Genomic DNA, 21,837 nt, shown 5'->3' on the forward strand with positions numbered 1-21,837 from the left:
TGGAAGATCCAATTCAAGGGTGAACTATACGTTAAATAGAAAAGCCCTGGGGAAAATTGATGCACAGAGAGATCTGGGTGTTCAGGTCCATTGTACCCTGAAGGTGGTAACGCAGGTCGATAGAGTGGTCAAGAAGGCATACGGTATGCTTTCATTCATCGGATGGGGTATTGAGTACAAGAGTTGGCAGGTCATGTTACAGTTGTATAGGACTTTGGTTCGACCACATTTGGAAGTTCTGGTCGCCACATTACCAAAAGGATGTGGATGCTTTGGAGAGGGTGCAAAGGACGTTCACCAGGATGTTGCCTGGTATGGAGGGCGCTAGATATGAAGAGAGGTTGAGTAGATTAGGATTATTTACATTAGAAAGGGGGGACCTGATTGAGGTCTACAAAATCATGAGTGGGGGACTCAATTACTAGGGGTCACCATTTCAAGGTGAGAGGGGAAAAGTTTAAGGGAGATATGTGTGGAAAGTTCTTTACGCAGAGGGTGGTGGGTGCCTGGAACGCGTTGCCAGCGGAGGTGGTAGAGGCGGGCACGATTGCATCATTTAAGATGTATCTAGACAGATGCATGAATGGGCAGGGAGCAAAGGGATACAGATCCTTGGAAAATAGGCGACAGGTTTAGATAGAGGATCTGGTTTGGCGCAGGCTTGGAGGGCCAAAGGGCCTGTTACTGTGCTGTAATTTTCTTTGTTCTTTGTTCTTAAAACTCGACCTCACGGAAAATAAGGCAGGGTAAGTGACTGAGGTGTCAGTGGGTGAGGACTTTGGGACCAATGACCACAAATTCGTTCTTCTTAACATAGTTACGGAAAAGGATAGACCTGATCTAAAAGTTAAAGTTGTAAATTGGAGCAAGGCCAATTTTGACAGTATTAGGCAAGAACTTTCAAAAATTGATTGGGAGAAGCTATTCACAGGTAAAGGTGCCATTGGAAGTGAGATAAAAATGAGCTAACAAGAGCCCAGAGCAACATGTTCCTGTTAGTGTGAAGGGCAAGACTAGCAGTTGTAGGGAATGCTAGAGGACTAGACAAATTGAGGCTCTGGTCAAGAAAAAGAAGGAGGCATATGACAAGTATCAGATATAGCTGGGATCGAGTGAATCCCTCATGGAGTATAAGGGCAGTAGGAGTATACTCGAGGGAAATCAAGCGGGCAAAAGGGTGACATGAGATAGCTTTAGCAAATAGGGTTAAGAAGAACCCAGAGAGATTCTGCAAATCATTAAGGACAAAACAGTAACTAGGAAGAAAATAGGGCCGCTTAGAGAGCAACAAGGCCATCTATGTGTGGGACCACAGGAGATGGGTAAGATACTAAACAAGTATTTCGCATCAGTATTTACTGTGGAGAAGGATATGGAAGCTGGAGACCTTGGAGAAATAAATAGCAATACCTTGAAAAGTGTCCACATTACAGAGGAGGAGATGCTGGACATCTTAAAACATATAAAGGTAGCCAAATCCCCAGGACCTGATCGGCTATATCCAGAACTTAGTGGGAAGCTAAGGAAGTGATTGCTGGGCCCCTTGCTGAGATATTTGTATCAACGATACCATAGGTGAGGTGCCAGCAGACTGGAAGGTGGCTAATGCAATGCCATTATCGAAGAAAGGTGATAAGGAGAAACCAGGGGACTATAGACTGGTGAGTCTGACGTAGTGGTGGGTAAGCTTTTGGAGGGGAGTCTGAGGAACAGGATCTACATGTATTTGGAAAGGCAAAGATGATTAGGGATAGTCAACATGGCTTTGTGTGTGGGAAATCATGTCTCATTAATTTGATTGAGTTTTTTGAAGAAGTGACAAAGAAGATTGATGAAGGCAGAGCGGTGTTGTCTAGATGGACATCAGCAAGGCCTTCAAGGTTCCACATGGTAGACCGGTTAACAAGGTTGGATCCCATGGTATCCAAGGAGAGCTGGCTGTTTGGATACAAAATTGGCTTGAAGATAGGAGACAGAGGGTGGTGGTGGAGGATTGGTTTTTAGATTGGGAGCCTGTGACCAGCGATGTGCGGCAAGGATCTGTGCTGGATTCAGTGCTTTCTGTCATTTTTATCAATGGTTTGGATGTGAATAAAGGAGGTATGGTTAGTAAGTTTGCAAATGACACCAAAATCAGTAGTGGACAGTGAAGAAGGGGGCCTTGATCAAATGGGCCGATCAGCTGAGGACTGGCAAATGGAGTTTAATTTAGATAAATGTGAGGTGTTGCATTTTGGTAGGGCAAATCAGGGCAGGACTCATACACTTAATGGTGGGGTCCTGGGAAGTGTTGCTGAGCAAAGAGACCCAGGAGTGCAGGTTCATAGTTCCTTGAAAGTGGAGTCGCAGGTCAACAGGGTAGTGAAGAAAGCATTTGGTACGCTTGCCTTTATTGGACAGTGCATTGAGTATAGGAGTTGGGAGGTCATGTTGTGGCTGTACAGGACATTGGTTAGGCCACTTTTGGAATACAACGTTCAATTCTGGTCTCCCTGCAATAGGAAAGAAGTTGTTAAACTTGAAAGGGTTCAGAAAGATTGACAAGGATGTTGCCAGGGTTGGAGGGTTTGAGCTATAGGTAGAGGCTGAATAGGCTGGGGCTATTATCCCTGGAGTGGTGGAGGCTGAAGGGTGACCTTATAGATGTTTATAAAATCATGAGAGGCATGGTTAGGGTGAATAGCCAGGGTCCTTTTTCCCAGTGCAGGGGAGTCCAAAACTAAAGGACGTAGGTTTAAAGTAAAGGGGAAAGATTTAGAAGGGACTAAAGTGTCAATATTTTCATGCAGAGGGTGGTGTGCATATGGAATGAGCTGCCAGAGGTAGTGGAGACTGGTACAATTGCAACATTTAAAAGGCATCTGGATGGGGACATGAATAGGAAGGGTTTAGAGGGATATGGGCCAAATATTGGCAAATGAGACTAGATTAATTTAGGATATCTGGTTGTTGTGGGTGATTTGAACCAAAGGATCTGTTTCCGTGCTGTATGACTCTATGACTCTATGATTTGGTTGAGAGAGGGTGAAGACTGGCAGCTTAACATTGGATGTTTCAGGCGAGATACAGAGTAATTTAAAAGAGGTGGGGGCGTTGCATTACTGATAAGGGAGAATATCACGTGTTCTGAGGAAAGGCATCTTGGAGGCCTCCTCCGCTGAGGTCATATAGGTAGAACTCAGGAATAGGAAGGGTGCAATCGCTTTGATGGGATTGTACTACAGATCAGCCAGCAGGTTATAGAGGAACAGATATGTGGACAGATGATGTAAAAATGTAAAAACAACCTGGTTGTTGTGGTTGGTGATTTGAACTTTCCCATACCACCAAGGGCTTGGATGGGCGGGGATATTTGTTAGGTATGTCCAGGACAGTTTTTTGAAACAATATGTAAGCAGTTCAACTAGGGAAGAGGCCACAGTTGACCTTGTATTTGAGAATGAACTTGGCCAGGTGATCGAAGTTTCAGTGAGGAAACGTTTTGGGAACAGTAACCATAAAACTTAAAAATTTAAGTTATTTATGGATAAGGATAGAAGTAAGTCCTCAGGTAAATGTACTAAATTGAGGAAAGACGGAGCCCTCGAAGAATATGAAGAAAGTAGGAAAGCACTTAAAAGGGGCCGTGAAATGCCTTTGGCAAACAGGATTAAGGGAAATCCCAAGGCATATATAAATATATACATACATACATAAAAGGATCAAGAGGGTAGCTAGGGAAAGGGTAGCTCCACTCAAGGACAAAGGAAGGAATTTATGTGTGGAGCTAGAGGGGGTGACTGAGGTCCTTAACCAATACTTTGCATCAGTATTCACAAAGGAGAAGGACATGGTGGTTAGGAGGGTTGGTAGATGTTGATTTTCTACTGTTAGCCTGAAGACCAGTGTGCAGTGACATACCACAGGTTTCAGTGTTGGGTCCCTTATTGTTTGTAGATGAGAATGTGGGCGGGACGATAAGTAAATTTGTGGAGGACACAAAGGTTAGCCGGATAGTTGACAGTGAAGAAGGTGTTAGGTTACAGGAGGATATAGACAGATTTGTCAGATGAGCAGATCAATGACAGATGGAATTTACACCTTATAAATGTGAGATGATGCACTTTGGAAGAAGTAAAGAGACGAGGGAGTCCTCAATGAATGGCAGGACACAACAAAGCTCAGAGTAACTAAGGGATCTTGGTGTGCTTGTCCACACATCTCTGAAGGTGGCAGGACAGGTTAATAGGGTGGGTAAGGCATACAGGATGCTTGCATGTATTAGTCATGGCATAGATTGTAAGAGCAAGAAAGTTATGTTGAAGCTGTACAAAATTTTGGTCATGCCACAGCTGGAGTACTGTGTGCAGTTTTGGTCATCGCACTATAAGAAGGATATGATTGCACTGGAGGGAGTGCAGAGGAGATTCACCATGACATTGTCTGAGATTAAGCATTTCAGCGATGAAGAGAGACTAGATGAGCTTGGGTTGTTTGAAGCAGAGAAGTGAATAAGATTATGAGGAGCATGGGCAAGGTGTCCGTAGGATAGGGACAGGACAGCTGTTCCCCTTAGTTGAAATGTCAATAACAAAGGAGAATAATTTTAAAGTGGAAACAGGAAGAGATTTGAGGAAAAGCTTTTTCACCCAGAGGGTGGTGGACGTCTGCAATGCACTGCCTGGGAGGGTATTTGAGGCAGGAAACCTTACAACCTTTAAAAAGTACTTGGATGAGCACTTGAAGTGTCATAACATTCAAAGCAATGGGCGAAGTGCTAGCAAGTGAGACTAGTGTAGGTAGTAGTGTACCTTTAGCAGTACAGACTTGATAGGCTGAAGGGCCTCATCTGTACTGTATGATTCTATATCTGCTGTTCTATTTGTCTCAGACCGTTCGGGATCCTATAGTACATTTCTAGCAATGTGATTGCTCCCCTTCGGTTTTTAAGCTTTCCCATATGGCTTCATTTGCGGAACCTTCTAAGATGTTATCCCTCCCTTACTGCTGTGACAGTTTCCCTGGTTAATATTATGACACGTTCTCCTCTTTTACCTCCTTTCCTGTCCCACCTGAAGATCCTGTATCCTGGAATATTGAGCTACCGGTCCCCTCTCTCAGCTATGTCTCAGAGACAGCAATGATATTGTAGCTCCATGTTTTAATTTGTGCCCTCATCTCACCCACCACGTTCATTAGACTATTAGCATTAAAATAGACATCATCCAACCCTGCCAAGCTTCCTTGTACCTTAACTGGCCTGTGCTGTACATGCCTTCTTGACTCACTTGCTGTCACTTCTAACTTTAGCCATTCATCTTTCCCTGCTTAATTGTCCTTCTGGATCCCAACCCCCTACAAAGTTAGTTGAAGTCCTCCTCATGCACAAGTAAACCTCCCTTCAAGGCTGTTGGTCCCATTCCAGTTCAGATGCAACCAATCTGCCTTGTACAGGTCCCACAACTCCCAAAAACGGTTCCAATGTCTCAGAAATGTAAAGACCTCCCTCCTGCACCATCTGTCCAACCATACATTCATCTGGACTACTCTCCCATTTGTGTACTCACTCACGCTTGGCACTGGAAATAATTCAACAATTACTACCTTTTAGGTCCTGTTCTTTAATGTATTTCCTAGGTCCCTAAATTCTGCTTCCAGGACCTCATACTTTTTTCTGTCTAGATGAGACACAGTTTGACAGAGTAACAAGAAACTGTTTCTCCAGTACTCTCTGTTTTTGTCCCTTTTCTTACCTGTGTCATTTGTAGAACAAAACATGGAACAGTACAGCACAGAACAGGCCCTTCGGCCCACCATGTTGTGCCGACCTATTATTTTACTAAGATCAATCTACCCTGCATACCCTACATTTTACTATCCTCCATGTGCCTATCCAAGAGTCGCTTAAAACTCTCTAAAGTCTCTGACTCCACTACCACCGCCGGCAGCGCATTCCACACGCCCACCACACTCTGTGTGAAGAGCCTACCTCTGACATCTCCCCCATACCTTCCTCCAATCACCTTAAAATTATGCCTCCTCATAATAATCATTTCCGCCCTGGAAAAAAGTCTCTGACTATCCACTCTATCTATGCCTCTATCCACTCTATCTATATTTGTACGAATATGTACCCCATAATCCCTGTCTGTTTGCCATCCCCGTTAAGAATACTGTGCAGCTGATCAGTGACATCCCTGACCCTGGCACCGGAGAGACAAAATACCATCCTGGAGTTTCTTTTGCGGCTGCCGAAATACCTGTCTGTTGCCCTTACAATTAAATCCCCTCCCACTATATCTGTGCCTTTCTTCTTCCTCCCATCCTGTCCTGCAGACTCATCCATGGTGCCATGAAGTTGGCTGCCACTGTTTTCCCCTGCACACTCACCTCCCCCAACAGTATCCAAAATGGTGTATCTGTTAGGAAGAGGGACATCTGCACTGCCTGCCACCTCAACTCTGCCTGGTGGTCATCTATGCCCTTTCTGCCTGTTCAATCTGCACCTTTGGTGTAACCACCAAACTGAATGTATCCTAGTCTCTTTCGACAGCCACCCATCTCACCACCTGCACACTGACAAATACACCAGCTGGCCCTCTGCTTCAGTGGGATTAATGACAGGAACAGTATCCAAATGCAGAACAAGATCCATTCAGAGAGATTATGGATGATTGATGGGTTTTCTGTGGTTCTGTCAAATGCAGAGGCCATGTCCAAACCAAAGGGGTCACTTTCCCTTTCAAGCACTAGTTATGAAACAATATAGGTACTTTCCATATAGTAACTGGAAATACTTTATCCATTCCAGGAAAGAGGAAATCCAATAGGCAGTGAATTGACTGCAACGTTTGGGTGCAAATTTTTGGCTGAATTAATCAATGCCAAAAATTTAAAGGAAACATCTTGCGGAGAACCAGGATGTACATAGAAACTACATCTATAGCAAATTGCCTGTCACCTGTTGATTCGGTTTCACATTCCTCTGTTGTTAACTAAACTAGTTTCAGTTTGATGGAGCATCCTACAGCCCAACTATTCCTGATTCATCATTTCTGTTATAGTTTGCCCATATCTTTCCCTCAAAGTACGTTATCCTGACTGACATCCATTTCTTTCTACAGCTGACAGTGATGACTATGTTGATGCTGCAGAAGTGAAGCCCAAACAGAGACGTGTGAGAAACATCATGTATTTTAATGATGAGGATGAAGAGGATGAAGGAGAGGAAATGGAGCAAGAATATGATGGAAAAAAAGTAACGGTACAGAGGCACTTCTCCTGTCCTACGTTTGCTGTGCCCTCCACTCTGTTCTTTCTGCTGTTTCTGTAGAGTACTGTGCCTAGCTGACTGGATGGGAATAAGAACTGGTTGGAGCTCAATTGTGTTGCTGACATATTAGAGTTGTTTAGCAGTCCTAGGACCTTTGAATGATGACCCATGACTTCCAAACTAACGCACAAGTATGTTGCACCTTTCTATAAAGTCATCTTTGTCATCTTGGTTCCCTTCATTGTACATTATTGCCTGAACAAGAGCTTGGTGAGGTTAATGTAGAGTCCTCGGACACAAAACTTTGTGTTCTAAATTGCTAACAGGAAACAAGATGCAACAAGGAACTAGTTTGACTGTTGCCTCAGCTCCTTCAAGGTTATTTGCCATACCACCCAGGATGAGCGAGCCACAGTAAAACATCACATGGGAAATGGTTCTGCTGTGATCCACTTTATGAACTTTAGGAATGTTTGTGTGATCTAGGTACCTCATGTTACGTGCAGTAGGACTTTCCCCCCTTATCCTGGGCTTGTTCTCAGATAGCAGGGCCAATTGAAGGGAACAGAACGAGCTGAGATTTTTTGATTAATTAGGAGAGACTGTGAATGTAATGGGCCACAGTGCATGAGGAAAACAAGTGAGGTCAAGCAGCAAGTTCTGATTAACTGATGTCACAGGAGATGTTGAAAGTATCTCCCCTTACATGAGGCATGGTGACCTTTAGGTTAAACATTCCCAGTTGTGTCTCTCTAAAGGGAAAGTAGCCCTACGGTCTGGTAGGACTATGGTGACTTCACCTTTACCTTTTAAAAGCCTACAGATTGCAAGAGCCCAGAGTTTGGGGGTCCAAGGAAAGATTAGGTTGGAATAGGAGGCAAATGTGGGAAGCCTTGAGATCAGCACAGCAAGCTTACAATGAAAAAAGAGAGAATGTCAGCATGGAAGTGAGGGAGTAATTGCCCAATCGTCAGCCTTGCAGTCTCTTCTGTCCTGTGCAGAAGCAAGAAAATCTTAGCTAGATTTGAAGTGTTATTCAAGACACAGAATAACTTTTTCACCGAACTGTGGCTCATTTGGTAGCACTCTTAGAAGAATGTAGATTCAATGCTCACTTTAGAGACTTGAGCACAACATCTAAACTGACACTCCAGTGCAGCCCTGAAGGAGTGACATCGTTTTGAAGAATGATAAAATTGATGCCCTACGTGCACACTCAGGTGGGCATGAACATTTCCATGACATTAATTTTGGAGAAGAAGATGGTAATTTCTTCCCAGTGCCCTGATCAATATTTATCTTTCAAACAACACCACTGAAACAAGATTCATTTGGTATTTGTTCTAGTGTCAATTGTGAGATCTTGCTGTTACGTACAAATTGAATCTGCATTTCTTGACACAAAAACTGTGACTAGACTTCACCATGCAGCATTTTGGGCTTTCTGATATGGGCAATCAGGTCAATTGCTATTTAAAAACCCATCTGGTTTACCAGTGTCCTTTAGGGAAGGAAAATCTACCATCCATTCTGGCCTACATGTGACTCCAGACCCACAGAAATGTGATTGACTCTTAACTGCCCTCTGAAATAACCAAGCAAGTTGCTTCAACCGTGGCAAAGTCTGGTAAAAGGAGTGAAACTGGATGAACCAGCTGGCATCAGTAAGGCACTAAAAATAACTGTAGCAAATGTAGCCCTGTTGACTCTACAAAGTCCTCCTTACTAACATCTGGGTGCTAGTGCTAAAATTGGAAGAGCTGTCTCACAGACTAGTCAATCAACAACCTGACATTGTGTGAGAGGTAGGATTCCATGAATATGGCTTATGTCTCAGGAACACCACTACCACCATCTCTGGATACGTCCAGTCCCACTGACAAGCCAGATGCAGCAGAGTTGCCAGTACAGTGGTATACACAGTCAGGGGGCAGCTGCTCTGAGAGTCCTCAACATTGGCTGTGGACACCATGAACTCCTATGGCATTAAGGTCAAACATAGGCAAGGAAACATCCTGCTGTTTACTACTGATAAACGATTACTCCTGCATGTTCCACACATCTTAGAGGATGCATTGAGTATGCTAATGTACTCTAGGTTGAGGGCTTCAGTGTTCATCACCAAGCGTGCCTCATGGCACATCTACTGACCAAGCTGGTTGAGTCCTGAAGGTCAATGATGAAGAACTAACAAGAGGCCAAAACTTATTGACGTCATCCTTACCAATTTGCCTGCTGTAGATGCATCTGTCCATGATAGTATCAATAAGAATGACCACCACACAGTTCTTGTGGAGACAAAGTCCTACTGTCACATTGCGAATACCCCCCATCATGTTGTGTCGCACTATCACCATGCTAAATGGGACATACTTCAAACAGATCAAGCAACTCAAGACTAGGCTTCCATGAGGTGCTGTGGGCCATCAACAGCAGCAGAATTGTACTACAGCACAATCTGCAAACTATGGTCCAGTATATCCCCCACACAACCAATACCATCAAGCCAGGTGATCAACCCTGGTTCAGTGGACAGTGCAGGAGCATATGCCAGGAGCAGCACCAGGCATACCTAAAAATGAGGTGTCAACCTGGTGAAGCTACCAAACAGGACTACTTGTGTGCCAAGCAGCATAAGCAGCAATTGATAGACAGAGCAAAGCGATCCCAGAGTCAGTGGATCAGAACTAAAATCTGCAGTCCTGCCACATCCAGTTGTGAACAAGCAATTAAGCAACTCCATGGAGGAGAGGGCTCCAAAAATGTCCCCAACCTCAATGATGGGGGAGCCAGCACATCTGTGCAAAAGCTAAAGCTGAAGCATTCATAACAGTCCTGTCAGAAGTTCCAAGTGGATGATCCATCTCGAGCTCCTCTAGAGGTCTCCGGCATGACAGATGCCAGTCTTCAGGCAATTTGATTCAGTCCACATGGTTATCAAGAAGCGGCTGACAACAGTGGATAATGCAAAGGCTACAGGTCCTGACAACATTCTAACAATAGTACTGAAGATGTGCTCCAGAACCTGCCTGGCCATTGCACCATCAGTCTTCTTTCAATTAACAGTAACTGATGGAAGGGGTCATCGACAGTGTTATCAAGCAGCACCTGTTCAGCAATGATCTGCTCACGACACTCAGTTTGGGTTCTGCCAGGGCCACTCAGCTCCTGACCTCATTACAGCCTTGTTTCAAACATGGACAAAAGAGCTGAATTCCAGAGGTGAGGCGAGAGCGACATTCCTTGACATCAAGGCTGCATTAAACTGAGTGTGACATCAAGAAGCCAGTTGGATTCAGGGAGAAAACTCTCTATTGCTTGGAGTCATAGCTGGCATAAAGGAAGATAGTTGAGGTTGTTGGAGGTCAGTCATCTCAGCTCCAGGATATTTCTGCAGGAGTTCTTCAGGGTAGTGTCCTAGGTCCAACCATCTTCAGCTGCTTCATCGATGACCTTTCTTCTAACGTAATGTCAGAAGTGGGGATGTGCAATCATCAGTGAACAATATTCAGCACTGTTCATGACTCCTCAGATACTGAAGCAGTCCATGTCCAATTGCAGCAAGACCTGGACACTTGGGCTGACAAGTGGCAAGTAACATTCACACCAGACAAGTGCCAGGCAATGATCATCTCCAGCAAGAGACAATCTAACCATTGGCCCTTAAATTCAATGGATTTGCCATTGCTGAATCTAGCATTATCAAGATCTTGGGGTCACTGTTGACCAAAAACTCAACTGGATGCACCACATAAATACTGTCTCTAGAAGAGCAGAACAGATGCTGGGAATCCTGCAGTGAATAACTCACCTCCTGACACCCCCAAAGTCTGTCCACAAGGCACAAGTCAGGAGTGTGATGGAATACTCCCCACTTGCCTGGATGAGTGGAGTTCCAACGACACTCAAGAAGCTTGACACCATCCAGGACAAAGCAGCTCGCTTGATCCATACACTATGTATCACCTTAAACATTCACTTGCTCCACTATTGATGCAGTGTGTGCCTCTGCAAGATGGACTGCAGCCACTCATCAAGGCTCCTTAGACAGCACCTTCCAAACCCATGACTTCTACCATTTGGTAGGACAAAGACAACAGAAACATGGGAATACTGCCACCTGTTAAGTTCCTCTCCAAGCCACACACCATCCTGACTTGGAAACATATCATGATTCCTTCATTGTTGCTGGGTCAAAATCCTGGAACTCCGTCTCTAACAGGACTGTGAGTCTACCTACAGCACATGGACTGCAGTGGTTCAAGGAGGTATGGAATGCCTTCTCAAGATCAATGAGGGATGGGCAGTAAATGCCTCGCCAGTGATGCCCACAGCCCATGAATGAATTTAAATAATTGAATATCCTTTAAGACAACAGATCTGTAAGATTCACATTAAGTATTAACTGCAAGAAAGCATTAAGGTGGATACATCCCCAAGGACTGATGGTATCTTCCCCAGGTTATTGAGAGAGGCTAGAGAGGAGATTGCTGGGGCCTTGACCAATATGCTTGTATCCTTGCTAGCCACTGGAGAGGTCCCAGAGGACTAGCGAGTAGCTAATGTTGTTCCTCTGTTCAAGAAGGGAAATAGGGGTAATCCAGGAAACATCGCTGGTTGGGAAGCTATAGGAGAGAATTCTTAGGGATAGGATTTACGTGCATTTGGAAAAGCATGGCCTAATTTGGGACTGTCAGCATAGCTTTATAAGAGGCTGGTCATGTCTTACTAACTCAATTGAGCTTTTTGAGGAATTTTCCCTGGAGCATTGGAGGCTGAAGGGTGACCTTATAGAGGTTTATAAAATCATGAAGGGCATGGATAGGGTGAATAGACAAGGTCTTTTCCCCGGGGTGGGGAGTCCAAACCTAGCAGGAATAGGTTTAAGGTGAGAAGGGAAAGATTTAAAAGGGACCTAAGGGGCAGTTTGTTCATGCAGAGGATGGTGCGTGTGTGGAATGAGCCTCCAGACGAGGTGGTGGAGGCTGGTACAATTACAACATTTAAAAGGCATCTGGATGGATAGATGAATAGGAAGGATTTAGAGGGATATGGGCCAAATGCTGGCAAATGGGACTAGATTAATTTAGGATATCTGGTCGGCATGGATGAGTTGGTCCAAAGGGTCTGTTTCTGTGCTGTACAGCTCTATGTCTCTAGGTGACAAAGGTGATCGATGAGGGTGGAGCAGTAGGATGTTGTCTGTGGATTTTAGTAAGGCTTTCAACAAGGTCCCTCATGGTAGGCTAATCCAGAAAATTAAGGTGCATGGGATCCACAGTGACTTGGCTGCATGGATTCAGAATTGGCCTGCCCATAGAAGGCAGAGGGTAGTGGCGGAAGGTTTTTCAGGCTGGATGTCCGTGTGTAGTGGTGTTCTGCAGGGATCCATACTGGGATCTCTGCTGTTTGTGATATATTTAAATGACTTAGATGAAAATGTAGATGGGTGGATTAGTGAATTTGCAAATGATATAAAGATTGGTGGAGTTGTTGATAGTGTAAAAGGTTGTCAAAGGATACAGCAGGATATAGGTCAGCTGCAGATATGGGCGGAGAAAAAATGGCAGATGGAGTTTCATCTGGATAAGTGTGAAGTGCTGCACTTTGGAAGATCAAATATTAAGGAAAAGTATACAGTTAATGGCAGGACACTGAACAGCATTGATGTACAGGAAGTGGCCATGCAGGTTAGTCTGGTGGTAAAGAAGGCGTATAGCATGCTTGCCGTTATTGGTCAGGGAATTGAGTACAAGAATCAGCTTCCTCACTGTCAACGACTTGCCAATCTTTCTGTCACCCACAAACTTATTTATCATTCCCCTCCTTCCATTCTCATCCACATTGTTTAAACATATCACAAACAATAATGGACCCAGCACTGATCCCTCAGGTCTGTCACTGCACACCAGCCTCCAGTCACACAGTTTCCTACCATCACCGCCTGTCTTCTGTCAGTAAGCCAATTTTGGATCCAACTTCCCAAGTTACTCTGGATCACATGCACTTTTACCTTCTTTATCAGTTTCCCATGTGGGACCTTGTCAAAGGCTTTTCTGAAATCCATATAAACTACGTTAACTGCCCTATGCTCGTCTACACACATGATTACCTCTTCAAAAATTAATCAGATTTGTTAGACATGACCTCCCTCTGACAAAGCCATGTTGACTGTCCCTGATCAAATCTTGCCTCTCAAAGTGGAGGTTAATTCTCTGCTTCAGAATTTTCTCCAACAGTATCCCTAGCACCCTTCTTGAAGAGTAGAACCACATTAGCTGTCCTCCAGTCTTCTGACAACTCGCCTGTGGCCAAAGAGGAATTAAAAATTTGGCTTAAAGTCTGTACAATTTCCACCCTCACCTCCCACAGCAACCTGGATACAACACATTCACCTTTACAATTTGTTTATTTTTGACTGACTAAAACCTCCAAGACCACCTCACCCTGTGTCAAACTGATGAAGAACCTCACAGTTTATCTTTATGAATTGTGTACCTGCATCCTGTTTTTCCAAAGTGAAGACAGATGTGAAGCACTCATTTAACGCCTGACCAATGTCCTCCAGCTCTGTGAACTGATAGCCCCTTGGTCCCTAATGGCCCTACTCGTTCACTGGTTATCCTCTTCCCCTTGGTATACTTCATAGAATCTCTACAGTACGGAAAGAGGCCTTTTGGCGCATTGAGTCTGCACCGACCCTCCGAAGAGCATTCCACCCAAAGCTAGCACCCCACACTATCCCTGTAAACCCACATTTAACATGGCTAATCTATCTAACCTGCATACTCCTGGACACTATGGGCAATTTAGCATGGCCAATCCACCTAATATGCACATCTTTGGACTGTGGAAGGAAATGGAGCACCCAGAGGAAACTCATGCAGACACAGGGAGAATGTGCAAACCCCATACAGACAGTCACCCAAGGCTAGAATTGAGTTTGGGTCCCTGGTGCTCTGAGGCAGCAGTGCTAACCACTGTGCCACCATGCCACTTGTAGGATACCTTGGGATTCTCCCTAATCTTACCCACCAGTGTTTGTTCATGCCCCTCTTTGTTCTCCTAATTGCTTTCATAAGTTTTGCTCGGGCCTCCATTGATCACTGTGTACCTGTTAAAAGCCTCTCTTCTCCTTTGTATCCAGCCCTGAATATCCCTAGACATCCAGGGTTCTCTGGGCTCATTGCTCCTACATTTCACCCTAAAGGAAATGTGTTGGGCCTGTACTCTCTCCAATTCTGTTTTGAACACCCTCCCACTCTTCTGCTGTAGCTTTACCCATAAGTAGCTAATCCCTGTCTACTTTACTTATGGACAGCTGGTTTGCAATGCAGAATGATGCTAACAGCGTGGGTTCAATTCCCACCCCAGCTGAGGTCCTGACCATGAAGGACTCTCCTTCTCAACCTCTCCATGTGCCTGAGGCATGGTGACCCTCAGGTTAAACTGGCATCAGTTGTCTCTGTCTGTAATGAGAGAGCAGCCCTATGCCCTAGTAGGACTAAGGTTTTGAATGAAATCTGCCTTCCCCAACTCCAAAACCCTTTTCTGCAGACCATCTTTTTCCCTTTCCATAACAAACTTAAAATGTACGGTGATATGGTCATCATCATTAAAATGCTTTTTCACGGCCCACCTCGAACACCTATCTGACTTCATTCCCCAGAATTAGGGCCAGCACTCTCGTCCCTTATAGGACCAGCTACATGTTGATATAAAAAGCTCTCCTGAATGCATTTCAGAAAATCTGCCCCGTCTGAACCCTTCATATTAAGATTATCCCAGTTAATATTGTGGAATTTGTAATTGCCTGATATAATTAACCCATTATTGTTTTTGCACACCTCGGTGAATTGTCTACATATCTGCTCCTCTATTGACCGCTGACTGTTTGGGGGTCTATAATACATTCCTAACAGCATGACTGCCTCCTTTTCATTCCTAAATGCTACTCATAAAGCCTCGTTTGATGACTGTTCCAAGATATCATCCCTCCTTACTGCAGTAACTAAACGCTTAATAAATAATGCAACACCACTTTCTTTTTTATACCCTTCACGTCTCTATGACGGCAACAACATTACAATTCCACATGCCAATCCATGCCTTAACTCATCTGTTTTACCTATAATACGCCACCCAGCCTCTCCTTACTCCCTTGTATCTCAACATGGCTGAACTCTGTCTGTCTTGGTTCCTTTACTATCTTGTGCTGTGTTCCTATTTTCCTCATGTATTGTTTCCTCTCCCCTTGCTAAACTTGTTTAAACTCCTCCCAACAACATTAGCAAACCCTCCCACAAGTGTCCCACTTGTAGAGCTCCCACCTCCCCCAGAAATGGGTTCAGTGATCCAGGAATATAAAACCCTCCTTCCTGCACTACCTCTTGAGCCAGGCATTCATCTACAATATTCTCCTATTTTTGTACTTGCTAATACATGGCACTGGGAGTAATCCAGAGATTACAGCCTTTTGAGGACCTGCTTTTTAGTCTACTGTCTAGCTCCCTGAATTCTTGACCTCATCTCTCATTCTACCTATATTGTTGGTACCAACATGTACCGCAACGTTTTCATCTTCAGCATGCACTGCAGTTGTTCAGTGACATCCCTCACCCTTGCACCAGGGAGGCAATACACCAAGCTGGAGTCATGTCTGTGGCCGTAGAAATGCTTGTCTCTTCTCCTAACTAAGGAATCCCCTATCACTATCACTCCAGCTTTCTTCTTCATCCCCTCCTATACAGTAAGGTCACTTGTGGTGTCAGAAGCTTAGCTCTGTCTGCACTCCATGAGGAACTAGTGCCCTCATCAGCTTCCAGAAAGGGAAACCAATTTGTGAGTGGAACCCCGGGGGACTCCTGCATTACTTGCCTGTTTCTCTTTGACTGCCTGGTGGTCACCCATTCCCTTCTTTCCTCCAGTCCCGTGAGGTGCAGTGTGACCACCTCGCTAAACGTGCTCTCCAAGTAACTCTCAGCCTCGTGGATGTGCTACAGTGTCTCCATCCACTGCTCAAACTCCAAAACACAGAGCTGATGTTTTTGTGCACTTTTGAACTGGAGCTCCACTGCCTTTGGGGAGGAAGAGAATTTGGAAATCAAATATGTTTTGGGAAAGGTATTCATGAGTCCTATCGCTGACAGTTAACTTGCACTGATGAAGCAGGTGACTGACTGAATTCTCCTACATCAACTTTAGGCACAGTTTTACAGTATCTGGGCAACATTATAAAATTGATGTTGTTCACAAATTGAGGGACACACTTCCCAGTAAGATTACCAGGTGTCAAAGTGTTGAGACTTGAATTGAGAATGCTCATTTCTTTTGTTGCTCTGTTTACACTGTACAGCGTCTCTCCCTCTGCAGTGCAAATTTTTATTTGAAAATCTCTTTCAGGTATTTTTTACTCGAAATGGAAAGATAATTGGCAGGAAGGAAGCCCCAGTGCCATCTGGAGGATTCTACCCCACCATTGGAATGCTTAGCAATGGAGAGAAGGTTAAAGTTGACCTGCATCCTTTGAGCGGCTGAGCTGTCAGTCTGCTTCTTCCTGAACACAGCATGTTCTTCTTCCTACTGACATCTGCTGGCTGTGTTGGAGCCTGTAACTGCACAGAATGTGTGCAGAATTGACCATTATATTTGGCCATTTTATGTAACTCTGCAATTCCATTGGTGTATTTAACAAATGGTTACATAGGACATGTCTATTTTGATTGCTTTTGTTCATTATCTGTTAAATCCTGCTTTAAAACACTAAAAGCCATGACTGCTTTCAAATCTTTTGCTATTACTGTAGGCCAATATTAATTGATTACCTCAATTACCCACCCTTGGCAATTGGTAAGAACACTCCCTGATGCTGATCTCTACATGCACATCCAAAGCTGTTAAAATATCAATAGCAGACAACAAATTATGAGCTGATCAAAACTAGTTTTGTCCTTGTTTGCTGTCTGCAAGCTGCTTTTGATAGAATGTTTTTGAGGAATCTGCTCCTGTCTGGTAGTACAGCCCTCAAGTGTTCTATAATTAGCGGTGTACAAATGCACTAAGTCTTTATATGGGATCCCAGGATCATCAGACAGCATACAGATGTGAGCTGTCATCTCCTCACACTAAATTCTGGGTAGAGTGTCTTACCCACACTACTGATGGGGCTGCACTTCTGACCCTGTTATTATTATCAATGTGGCAGTAATTACCAGCTCACAGTAAGGTGAGTGACCCAGATAGGAAATATCCCATCAATACTTTCCCTTTCAGGTGTTGATCTGTCTGCTGCAAATGAGCATTCCTGTTCCTTCCTTCAATTACATTATCATCAGCAGTCAGTCTGCATTGTGAAACAAATGTTGCCAGTAGTATGCTCTTCCCTATGTTATGGTCCTTGTTGTTTCTGTGGCGCATCTCCACTGCACTGGGTAAGATAGCAAGCCTCAGTCAGAACATTTGAGTGCACAGCTACTATACATTGTACATTAAAAACACTGGGGGAACTTCTGTTCACTGAAGAAGTATTGGGGAGGTGTGGTATGATGCAATCCTGAAGATCGCTCAACTGCATGTGTTGTTGGGGTATCATTCATTAGAAGAAGAAAGACACTGACAGAACAATGCCAGCAATTCAAGAAATGTTTGTTCCCCATCAAACTTTGCAGAGTTCAGATACTTTTTGCATTTGTAAAATGTTCTCTTCACACCCCTTATTTTTCAAACAGTACTCAGCCCCTGTGTACAGAATTTTATAAAATAACTCCATTCAGCCCATTCACATCTTTCCCATATCAAATTAACTTAATGAAAGTTTTAAACCTACAACTTTTGCTTCAGTTTTAAATGTTGCAATGTGCAGAATACGATGTGTTGGCAAGGTTTCTCAAGCCCTTTTTCCACTTTGCTCATGCCATTGTTCCTGTTGTGTGCTAAATTTGCCCCATTTACTAAGGCCTTTCAACTTTGGCAACGTTACCTTGGAAACTTGCATCATGAACAAGAGATAACAGGTTTTTTTCCTAGTTTATCGAACTTTAATTCCCATTAATAAGGTTTTCAAGTTTGAGAATAAAATATTTTGCAAAGAGTGGAAAGCTTCAGGTAGAAATATGTGTGGTATTCAAGTGCCTTTCAGATCTATTCCAGACTTTGTTTGCATCACATCATATAAAATGAAACTTGGGATAAAGTGCTGTAGTGTTCTGGATCTGAACCATATGTAAAACAGGTAAATGCTAGATTGGAGGGTTGTGGAGTTCTTTTGGATTATAAGGAAGAGCTATCATAATTCAAGAGATAGACTTTCCCTGTTTTCCCCTCCAACTCAGAATTCCAAAATGATCTCAATAATCAGAACCTTACATGGCTAAAACAGTATTCGTGACACACATAATATGACTTGTATAGAACAGAGACAGATGAGTTAGAGGAAATGCTGCAGGTATTAGGGAGGCCATTCAGCTGTCTAAGGCATTTAAAAACAAGGTACTCTCCTTTAAGTGCTACATTATGAAGTGAAGTGAACACTGCTAAAGGGCCCATTGTCCAACCCCAGTGTCCTTTTTGTTCTATTGCCCAAATTTCATTTCTTTCTTTGATTTGGTATTATCTGCAGGTTCCCACTCTTCCCCCTGCTTGTTTGAGGTGATGGTAACTGTCCAGTTATGGACCAATGTCCAGCAGTAACAAGTTTCATGTTTTGTAAACGTATTTGGCGTTCGCTCCTCCCTCCCAGCCAGTAAACAGATGTTTATCTCATCTGAATTGGAGCTGAATTTGATGATTCAGCTCAGAATAAGCAAGTGAACAGCGAGGTGACAGCCATCTGCTTTACCTGCTTTTATTTCCAAGCATTGCACTGAGGAAAAAGGAAACCATTTTATGTACTGTCGATGTTTGAGTGATTTCTGTAACATTGTGTGTTAAACTGAGATTTCCTGAAAGGGGCTATAACAGAGTTCAAAGTTATTAATAAAAAATCCAATTTCTCCCCACCTAATCTTTGATATAATGTGAGTGATTGTAAATTGTAAATTGCTTATTGATTGTGGATATTTTTGAGAAATCACCTTTGGCATGTGGCAGTCTCCTACGAATTATTTTGTACCAATATCAACCTTGTGCACTATATTATATCAAAGATATGTATATAATTCAGATGTTTATATGCCTTAATTAAAATAGATATTTCCCTAATAGTGTGTTCATTTATCCCGCAATTGTCTGTGATCCTTATTATTGTGTAAAATATAGCAGAGCCGATACTGTTAACATGGGCTGTATGAAAGCTTGGCTTAGCTGGTCATGGGTGAGAATCCCATTCTGGACACTTAGACATGCAAACCACGCCAACACACCCCTGAGGGAACACTTCCCTGTTAGAGATGCTGACTTTTGAGTGAGATGTTAAGCCAAGTCTCCCTCTGTCAGATGGATGTTAAAAATCCCATGATAATTTTCAGAGAACTTCAGAGGATTTATCCCCAGTTTTCCTCACCAACCATAACTAAAAAAGATTACCTGGCCACAAGCCATGGTCACATTGCTGTTTTGGTGACCTTGCTGTGCATAGACTGGCTGCTGAATGATGCACATGACAACAGTGACTACAGTTCAAAATGCACTTCATTTGCCACTGTGAGAGCTTTCCTAGGACTGAGAAGATGCTTTTGGATGAATACTCAACTTGTGTATCTTTATTGGTAGATATGTCTATACTGCTTAGTTTGAAAGCTTATTCAAGAAGCAAAAATACTTTGCAAATCAACATAACATAATGTATTCACAAAAATTGATTGTTTAAAAAACAGACCTTGAGTTTTCAGAATGCTATTTATTCAGGAGCAGCTCCTGACTGCGTTCAATGTTTGTCTCATTTCAAGGACAGATTTCGTACTGTAAAGAGTCTAAACTAATTTTCTAGAGAACTTGCACCAGAATGAAAGATGGAAGAGGAGAAATAAGGGGCACATGGGTGTGGGACAGACAAATAGTGCTGAAGTAACAAAGTTCAGAAATAGTGTGATCAGACAGAAGGCAAATGGGAAACAGTCCAGATGGGTTTGGAGTGCACATGTGTGAATGCAAAGCACTTAACAGACCTTGTTGAAAGAGAGGAAGGATTTGGAGCTTAATAATCCACAGTACAAGGTTTTCAGGGAAGATTTAAGACCATAAGACATTGAGGCAGAAATCAACCATTCAGCCCTTTGGGTGTACTCTGCCATTCCATGAGATCATGGCTGATTTAATAATCCTCAACTCCTCTTCTCCTGTCTTAGTCCCATAACCCTTGAACCCCTTCCTGATAAAAGCTGTCAATCTCAGCCTTGAATATACTCAGTTACCCAGCCTCAACAGCCCTCTGCAGTAAAGAATTCCACAGATTCACTACCTTTAAGGAGAAAAAATTTCTCATCGTCATCTTTGTCTGAAGTGTGCGACACCAGTCCCCGACCCCACCATTTCTGAGATTGTGCCCTCTGGACCTAGACTCTCCCACAAGGGGAAACACCTTCTCCACATCAACCCAGAAGTCCCCCTGTATGATTCAATAAGGTCGCCTCTCATTCTTCTATATTCCAATGGGTACAGGCCCAAACTACTCAGCCTGTCCTCATAAGACAGTCCTTCCACACCTGGTATCAACCCAGTGAACCTTCTGCCTCCAATGCCAGTGTATCCTTTCTTAGATAAAGGACTCAAAACTGTTCATAGTACTCTAGCTGTGGTCTGACTAATGCCTTATATAGTTTTAGCAAAACCTCATTACTTTTATACTTCATTCCCTTTGAGATAAAAGCTTTTTGTGACACATGGACGAGCGCTCCCTAAACTTTCTGTAGCATTCTGCAGTCTTTCTCCATTAAACAATATTCATCTCCTGTATTCTTCCTACCAAAGTGCCATAACCTCACATTTTCCCACACTTTATTCTGGCTGCAGTGTTTCTGTCAACTCGCTTAACCTGTCTACATACTCTGCAGGCTCTTTGTGTCATCCACAAATTTGGCTATAATACATTTACTTTCCTCATCAAAGTAATTAATATATATTGCAAATAATTGTGGTCCCAGCATTGATCCCTGTGCAAAGTACAAGTTATGGGTTGCCATCCTGAAAATGTCCCCCTCCCCATCCCAAATCTCTGTCTTCTCTGAGTTAGCCAATCCTCTGTCCATGCTGTCATCTTATTAAGTAGCCTAATATGTGATACCTTATCAAATGCCTTCTGAAAATCCAAATATATTACATCCTCTGCTTCCGCTTTATCTATCCTGGTGAGAAAATGCAAAGCACTCAAAAACAAAAGAAGAATGTAACTCCTTTGCAGCCTCTCTTTGGGACAAGGTACAATCTTCATCCTGAGATAGAGGCTGGGAATTAAACCTTTCATTTCAGTTTCTCCCCACTGGTCCTGGAACTGTCGCCTTTCTTGCTGGATATCCTTCAAAATTGAATGTAGGAAATCATCGGGTTATTTGACCTTGGAGGACTCCACAGCAGAGCCTGTTGTTTGCCCAGTGCCTTTGCACAGCGTTCCTAGCAGAAATGGATGGAATGCACGAGGTGCTGAATCCTGA

General features: G+C 43.4%; 1 protein-coding gene across 1 annotated transcript in view; it reads left to right on the top strand.

Annotated features, from left to right (window-relative positions):
• LOC109926443 (SPRY domain-containing protein 3-like) overlaps positions 1–18,342 on the top strand; it is a 102,879-nt gene extending 84,537 nt beyond the window's left edge. The window contains exons 4-5 of the mRNA XM_048618819.1: positions 7,104–7,243; positions 16,655–18,342. Coding sequence (XP_048474776.1) covers positions 7,104–7,243; positions 16,655–16,789 — 275 coding nt within the window. The 3' untranslated portion in view covers positions 16,790–18,342. The remainder of the gene's footprint in view (positions 1–7,103; positions 7,244–16,654) is intronic.
• Positions 18,343–21,837: the final 3,495 nt, after the last annotated feature.

This window comes from Rhincodon typus, chromosome 41, assembly GCF_021869965.1.
Source record: "Rhincodon typus isolate 14 chromosome 41, sRhiTyp1.1, whole genome shotgun sequence".
Lineage (NCBI taxonomy): Eukaryota > Metazoa > Chordata > Chondrichthyes > Orectolobiformes > Rhincodontidae > Rhincodon > Rhincodon typus.